The sequence below is a fragment of the Piliocolobus tephrosceles genome, chromosome 13 (genome assembly GCF_002776525.5).
Source record: "Piliocolobus tephrosceles isolate RC106 chromosome 13, ASM277652v3, whole genome shotgun sequence".
NCBI lineage: Eukaryota > Metazoa > Chordata > Mammalia > Primates > Cercopithecidae > Piliocolobus > Piliocolobus tephrosceles.
Window position 1 is genome coordinate 113,568,162 of NC_045446.1, and position 8,556 is coordinate 113,576,717.

Sequence of the window (8,556 nt, forward strand, 5' to 3'; positions counted from 1 at the left end):
CTGGGCATTCTGTTTTCAGTGTGAATTGCTGCTTATATCCTTTGCCTGGTTTTCTATTAGGCTCCTTGTCCTTCACTTATTAATTTGTGGGGTTTTTTAAAGTATGGATATCAATTCTTTTGTGTTTCAATTATCCTTTTCTGATTTATAGCTTGCCTTTAGCTTCTGTATGATGCCTTTTATTGTGAAGTTTTTTAATGTGGCTATATTTATGACTCATTTTCTTTAAAAATTATGCTCACTTGAAGTCATAAAGTCCTCTATATTCTCTTATTTTTATATTATAATCATTTCAAAATAATTACATATAGCAAAATGAACAGGTATTAAGTATATAATTCAATGAGTTTTGACAAATATATTCACTCAAATAACTAGCACACCTATCAAGATAAAGAGTAGCGGTGCAAAATATGGGTTATGGGGCAAATCCAGCCCATAGTTTAGTATTGTTTATGAGCTAATATCACTTTTTACATTTTTAAATGGCTGAAAAAAATTAAAATAAAATTATATAAAATTCAAATTTTAATGTTTATAGATAAAATTGTATTGTACAAGGCCACATTCATTCATTACAATGTAATTGTTGAGTAGTTGCAATGAAAAACCTTATGGTCTGTGGATTCTAAAATATTTGTTATCTGGTTCTTTAGAGAAACATGTCAGTCTCTGATACAGGCCATTTCTATCACCTGAAAAATTTCTTTTGTGTTTATATCCAGTATGAGTACTTACTTTTTCCAAAGAAACAATCACCATTATGAATTTTATCTTCACAGGTTTATAGTGCCTCTTCTTGCACTTGAAATAAATTGATTTATATTGTGAATACTCTTGTGTTTGTGGTTTCTCGGACTGGACATATTATTAAATGATATTCATCTGTTTTGTTGTATGCCTCAATAGATTATCCCTTTTTATTACTAAGTAGTGTTCCATTATACATATATTCTGTAATTTCCTTCTCTGTTTATCAGATGATGGACATTTCTTGATTTTTCTGCTATTATCAATAAAGATTTAATAGACATTCTAGTATATTTTTGTTTCTGCACTGTTTAACATTTTACACTATAACGTGTAACATTTGAGAGATGCCATTTCTCTGAATCCTCTCTAATACTTAGTATTTTAATCTTTTAAATTTTAATCCTTCTAGTGGGTGTGTAATGGTATTTCTTTGTGGTTTTAATTTGAATTCTCCTGATGACTATTAATATTGAAATTGCTTAATGTATTTGAAGCCTTAGTATACAGTTTATGTAAAGTTTCTTTTACTCATTTTTTAATAATTGGTTGTAGGAATTATTTATAAAAGTTGGATATAAGTCATCTGTTGGACACATTTGTTTTGTGTTTGTGTATGTGTGTGTACATTATTTTTTCCAGGCTGTGTGTGCACTTTCTTTTTTTTCTAAAACAATGTCTTTTGATAATAAAAAATTAAAATTTTGATGGAGTCACATTTATCATTTTTCTTGGTATTCTATGTAAGAAACTACGTCCCAGTCACAAAGATAGGTCTTATGTTCCCTTCTGTAACCAATTTCTAGTTAGTGTGTGTGTATGGTGTGAGGCATTGAATCGGGTTCAGCTTTTGGACACAGACATCTAGTCAATCAGAACAATCTCTTGAACAGATTTTCTTTTCCTTGTTGATTTCCATCAGGGCATATGCATGAAAATAATAAAGATAGACAAATAGAATATAGGGTACAAAATAGGTCCCTAAATAGATGGTCAACTGATCTCAAAAAAGGAAAATGTCAAGGAAAGTTGATAGTGCTATGATGCATGCAAATCATGGTGAATCTAAAAATAATTATGCTGAATTAAAGACATCAAGCAAAGAGTACATACTGTATGGCCTTATAAACACAAAATTCTTGGAAATGCTAGCTAATGTACAGTGACAAAAGTGGATTCATGATTGCCTAGGGAATGGTGGAAAAAACTTGAGGGAAGGATTACAAAGGAGTATGAGAGAAGTTTGTATAAAGTTCAAGAAAAAAAAAAAGAAAATGACCAATTGTACAAGTCGATATAGTGGGTACTTCCTGAAGATGGGTATTGACTTGGGAAGCGCATAAGGGGGCCTCCGGGAGTGTTGCTAGCATTCTATATCTTTACCTGGAGAGTCACTAAACAGATATAAACGTCATTAGCAATTTAAAGAGCTATACTCTTGGTGCATTTTCTGTGTACACATATATAAAATTCAGTGAAATGCAGTGGAGGAATGTCTTTAAAATGCTTGGAGTAGAAGATGAAGCCCTTTGAACCTCTGTATTCAACACAGACACACAAAAACAATGCTAAGACACCACTAAAACATTATCCTCATTTATTTGCATGCTACATACTTGTTTCAATGTGAAAGGAAAAGAAAGAATGTCTGTTAAAGCACTATGGATTTTTTTATTCAAGTGTGTCATACGTATCATATCATTTGTCATGCCTATCTTCTTAATATATAATTTGCATATTGGCCCTGCCAGTACTATTTCACAAAATTATTTCAATGGCTGATTTTTAGTCTACTGTGTATCTATACCATATTTATTCTACTGCACATCTGAATCTTACTCAAACGTGTAACTTTGAAGAACATTTAACTCAATTCATTATTTTGTTATTGTCAATATATTTATAGCTCTGCCTTTGACAACGTTACTTTTATTTCTTAAGTATACATGCCTAGAAATTGAATAACTTGGTAAAAGGTTGTATGGAATTATTTGACATATATTATTTAATATATATTATCAAACTGTCTTACAGAAATTAATACAGGTATCTATATATATTATCATTCTTGTTTACCTCACCTTTAAGATTAAAATAGTATTTACCATTTCACAGGTAAATAAGCATATGACTTACTATTTTATTTGAATTTTTTTAATGTGGTTGACCAAGTTTAATAGCTACTATATATATATAGTAGCTATATATATATATAATGAACATTACATATATAATATTCACAGTGAATGACTTCTGCATACTTTTCTATGGGATATTAATTTTTTTTGTATCAACTTGTAATCACCATTTATGTATTTTTATTTTGGTCAGCTAAAATTCTTTTTCTCTTCTCCATTGATTCTTCTTTTCCCTTCTGTAGTAAGACCAAAACATCCTAATAAGTGTGCTGATGAGGGGTTTTTTCAGCACAAAAAGGATTTTGTGTCACTTTTCCTAAGACTTACTTCGAATTTCCCAATTATAATTTTGAATCTTCTGTATTTCTTGATTCTACTTTTCTCTAAAATAGCCTTGCCTTTTTTTCTCTCTCTCTCTTAACTGATAGGAATTTGTTTTTCTAAATCCCAGGGTATATGTAGGAAGAATGTGGGGGTTATATCTTCCCTGTGAGGAGGGTTTTACAACATTAGGCAACTCCACTGCAATAGATAGTGAAAACACGTGGTCAGAGGTCCCTTAGTGTAGAACTGTGGTGCTAAAGTAGATAAATAAATACAAAAAACAAAACAAAACAAAAAACCCAGGTCCATAAGGAACAACAAAGAAATGGAAATAAAGAGATTTTTAACATACTGAGTAGAAAAAAATAGTAAAAGCATTTTGAGTAAGACCTGCTGACTAGAATTGCCATTCTTGTTCTTAACTTTTTCTTTTCTTTTCTTTTCCCTTGTGTATTTGTCTAATTCCCTGAAGAATTAGTAGATATCCAGGATCAGGCTAACATTCCTCTTAGCATTCACATCAGTGGACAACTCAGTACCTCCCACATAGCAAGTATTCAACAAGCAAACATGAGATATTAGGAAGACAGGACTAACATTGGAGAAAATCTGAATTCTCATGTCTTCTCTATCACAATTGGTAAGAAAAATTAAAACTACCTAGACCTCAGTTTTCCTATCAAAAGATAAGAATGTTAATACCTGCTTTACAAATTATTTTATTTCATTGAGAAGGCTGAATCAATCATAGATGGGAAAGTAATTTTAAAATCTAGATATTATGTATGTTACACCAGAATAACATGAAAAATAGAAAAAAAGAATACATGTTCACTGGAACTATTCATTTTTCCCATCTATAAATCCCCCAAATCAGGACTCATTTTCCTAAGACCTTCCTCAATGCTTTCTTCACATCCTTGTTCCTCAGACTGTATATTAAAGGGTTCAGCATAGGGATCACTGTGGTATAGAATACAGAGGACACCTTCTCCTGGTCCAGGGAGTTACTTGAAGGGGGCTTGAAATACATGAAGGTAATGGACCCAAAGAAGATCCCCACAGCCATGAGATGAGAGCTGCATGTTCCAAAAGCTTTGGACCGGCCCTCTGAGGAGCGGATGTGAAGGATGCTGTAGAATATGAAGGCATAAGAGATAGCAACAGCTAGGGTGGGCACCAAGGTGTTAAACCCCGCAATGATAAAAAGCAGAAGCTCACTGAGGTGTGTGTTGGAGCAGGAGAGATTGAGGAGGGGAAGAACATCACAGAAGTAATGGTTGATAATATGGGATTTGCAAAAGGACAGCTTCATCATGGCACTTGTATGAGCCAAGGCAGAGAGAAAGCCCAGGAAGAAGGCAGCCAGCACTAGCAGTGAGCAGACCCATGAGGACATGATCACCTTATAAAGCAGTGGGCTACAGATGGCAATGTAGCGATCATACGCCATGGCAGTCAGGAGGTAACCCTCAGCCACCACAAAGATCACAAAGAAAAAGAGCTGGACCATGCACTCAGAGTAAAGGATTATGTTCTTCTTTCCTAGGAAGTTCACCAGCATTTTGGGAGTAATGACAGAGGAATAGCAGAAGTCAACGAAAGACAAGCTACTGAGGAAATAGTACATGGGGGTGTGAAGCAGAGGGCTGCCTGCAATCAGGAGAACCATGCCCAGGTTGCCCATTACTGTGACCAAATAGATACCCAAGAACAGGAGGAAGAGGGGCAGCTGGATCTCTGCTTGCTGTGTTAAACCAGCTAAGACGAACTGAGTTGCCGTAGAATAATTTTTCATGGTCATTCTTCTTTAGGCATTTCTGTGAAAACAGAAAATGTGAATTACATTAATATGGGCTCTCACTGTTCTTCCAAACAAAACCAAACTGCATAAGCGAGGTTGACGGCAGCTAACAGACTGAGTCATAGTTTTCAGTGTCTCTAACCTTGATACCTCTGCCTTGTCTCCCTAAAGTTCCCTGGGCCTCCTCCAAGTTGGTCCAGAATTTAAGTTACAAAAAAGTACTTCCTGACTGACTCGGTAACATTTGCCTCCTGAATTTGGTAGGAAAAAAAGCAAATGTTTACTTTATGGGGAGAATTTCTGATAGAATTTCTCCTGTTTAACTGTTTGTGACAGTTAAACAGGAGAAGAGATTGAAGGGAGATTCAATCACTTTTTCAATTTCCCCAGTTTTCTCCTACTCGAAGACCTGCACATATTTCTCACAATATCTGAAAATAAGGAGAGGATGAAGCCTCAGCCTCAGAGAATTGAAAATGTCTATTACTTCCAACTGGAGTGATGGTGGGCATGGGGTTGAGTGTAAGGCATCTACTCATTGTGCTGAATAAAAATATCTCCAGGGTAATAATACTGCAGAAGTAGGAGTCTCCACATAACACCTCTGGCCGTCTGCTAAGCTGGAGAAGGGTGGGGGAGGCAAAAGCTTCATCATTGGAATCACTGATGAAGGACAATCTCTTGTAACCCAGGTGTTCATCTATAAAGTTCACAAAGAGAGCCTTATCAGACCTCAACTATTGTCAGAAGAGTTGGCTGGCTGGAATCCTAGCAGTGAACTACTTCCCCCTTACTTATGAGATCCGCACCCCCCACAGAATGCCCTTACCGTGGCAGGAAAAGGTGCTTCTGAAGATGTCTGAGAAGAATGTTGCTACAAGTATAAATCTTGAACTTTCCAAAGCTTGGTACCCTTGGTGGTTTGAGCCCTGGATATAAAGAAATAAAAGAGAATGCTGTGCTTTTCCCAGAAGAAATACTAGAATCTAGTTGGTCCACCCTTTTCAATATGAACTGGCTCCCTGGTGGAGCCATTTCAGAGAAGTGTGTATTTTGTCAGGTGCCAGTTATTCATTTAAGGCTCTAAATAGTCCAGCTAGAAAGAAACCAGCTCAATTTTGTGAGCTTAGCACTTCCAATATCTATTTGATAACAAAAATATTGAATGAGCTGACTGAGGTGAATTTATAGTCTACTCAGCAATGAATGGAGAGGTTTGGATATCAAAGTAGGTGTATTTCCAGGTTTGACTTTACCGCAGTCTGTAACACTGGACAAGTCATTTCATGTAAACTTCATTGTTTCAATCTTTGAAGTGGGATACCCATTTCAAAGGTAACATATAAAGATTCATTATCTAAAAACACTTGTCAACATTTCATGTGGCACATATTTTTAACTACAATTGAACAGAGAAAAGTACATAACATCAGGAGATGAAAAGACACTACCTTTGTATGAAGAAAAGACAGACACAGGTGTTTATTTGTCCTAGGTCCTTCACTTTGGTAAGAATAATAAAAATGTTTTAAACATTTGGTGCTGGTTAGGTTTTAAAACATTTGTTTTCAGATTTGGAAATTTAAAAGAGGAATTTAAAGTGTTGGGCCTTTTTTGAAGGAGTTGGGGGCATTCAAGTGTTTTCATCCCCAAGGGACAAGTGCTTAAGAGGCCAGGAAGAAACATAGCAGAGCTATGCAAGCTGAACGGACTCTTGATCCATCTCCTGGTGACCTGAGAACATTTCTTTCCCTTTTTTTTTGGAGACAGAGTTTTGCTCTGTTGCCCAGGCTGGAGTGCAATTGCGCGATCTCGGCTCATTGCAACCTCTGCCTCCCGGGTTCAAGCAATTCTCCTGCCTCAACCTCCTGAGTAGCTGGGATTACAGACACGCACCATCAAGCCCAGCTGATTTTTGTGTAAAGACGGGGTTTTATCATGTTGGCCAGGCTGGTCTCAAACTCCTGACCTCAGGTGATCCACCCACCTCAGCCTCCCAAAGTGCTGGGAGAACATTTCTTTAAGATGGATGAGAGGGTAGGAATTTATGTTTAATACTCTGTCCAGAATGAATACTCTACCTGGGATTGTATCTTTATCTCTTAGAAATTGGAGCCAGGCACGGTGGCTCATGCCTGTAATCCCAGCACTTTGGGAGGCTGAGGTGAGCGGATCACCTGAAATCAGGAGTTCAAGACTAGCCTTGCCAACATGGTGAAACCCTGTCTCTACTAAAAACACAAAAACTAGCTAGGTGTGGTGGTAAGCATCTGCAATCCTAGCTACTCGGGAGGCTGAGGCAGGAGAATCACTTGAAATTGGGAGGCAGAGAATGCAGTGAGCCGAGATCACACCACTACACTCCCGCTTGGGCAACAGAGTGAGACTCCATCTCGAAAATAAAAGAGAGAAAAAGAAAGAAAAAGAGAGAGAAAGAAAGAAAGAAAAAGAGAGAGAAAGAAAGAAGAAGAAAAAGAAAGGAAGGAAGGAAGAAAGGAAGGAAGGAAGGAAGGAAGGAAGGAAGGAAGGAAGGAAGGGAGAGAGAAAAGAAAGAAAGAAAAAGAAAGGAAGGAAGGAAGGAAGGTGTATGTGTAGGCTGGTGTGCAAGAAGACAAGTAACACTAATAAATACATAAGCCAGAAGAATTTCAGGGAAGCAAACACTTCACAGCCGTATGGAAATTCCAGCGAGGCTCTCTGCCAGAACTGGTTGAACTTAGATTAGGAATCATTCCTGCAGATTGTGTGACCCGGGTTATAAAGAGGTGATGAGGCAAGATTAATAGAAGAGGAGAAGTGAGGACATAACCTAGAGGAAAGAATGGTGGGGCACGTGCTCCTCGGTAAACAGAAAATGTTGCACAAGTGTCAGCACGGCTGCTAATCACCAACTGTCCTTGCATTAGATATGATATAATTGTCATAAAGGAAATGGGACACTTACCTTGGTCCTGCACAGAGACAGAATTTCTTAGGAATTGTTCACTTTGCTCAGGTCACAGGTCCCTGTAATAGCCAACAAAGAACAAAGTCTCTCCTACTACCTTATACACACATTTATATGCCAGGGGCTGAATTATTTGGTTGGCTAAACGTAAAACATCAAAATGTATTAGATCGTACAAACAACTCTCGGACCTCGAAGCAGACCATGATATCCAGCTTCCCCAGCCTTAAAAGCAAGAGGGTGGCATGATATGCAGCTTTCCTCTGAGGTTCAGTGAGCTTAGGGATATCATTAGGAATACAAAACAAACCCATACACACACAAATCCCCCAAGACCTATTGAGCCCACAGATTACCAGTGTGCTCAGCACTTAATAACCCTCTGCAGAAATGATCACATCATGTCCTGGGCCCCCTATTGCCATTTATCCCAAGAGTATTGGAGGTCCTGAAAGAAGTTTATTTTATTTTTAATGTTACCAATAAGGATTCTGTAACACAGAGGAATTAGATCAATGATTCCCAAAATTGATTCCGAAGTCAGTTGCTGGTTCTTGACTAAAAGTTCATCAATGAGTAAAAATTGTTTTAAA

The 8,556-nt window shown here is 37.1% G+C and overlaps 1 protein-coding gene across 1 annotated transcript; it reads right to left on the reverse strand.

Moving 5' to 3' along the window:
- Window positions 1-4,070: 4,070 nt before the first annotated feature.
- LOC111540033 (olfactory receptor 8D1) lies at window positions 4,071-7,989 on the reverse strand. The gene is made up of 3 exons (XM_023208093.1): window positions 7,961-7,989; window positions 5,846-5,945; window positions 4,071-5,032 (listed from the first exon to the last, which is right to left on the reverse strand). The coding sequence occupies exon 3, from the start codon at window positions 5,014-5,016 to the stop codon at window positions 4,093-4,095; it is 924 nt and encodes a 307-aa protein (XP_023063861.1). The 5' UTR covers window positions 5,017-5,032; window positions 5,846-5,945; window positions 7,961-7,989; the 3' UTR covers window positions 4,071-4,092.
- Window positions 7,990-8,556: the final 567 nt, after the last annotated feature.

Excerpts from the sequence above, each read along its gene's own strand:
- LOC111540033 (XM_023208093.1), bottom strand. The coding sequence starts at position 5,016 with ATGACCATGAAAAATTATTCTACGGCAACTCAGTTCGTCTTAGCTGGT.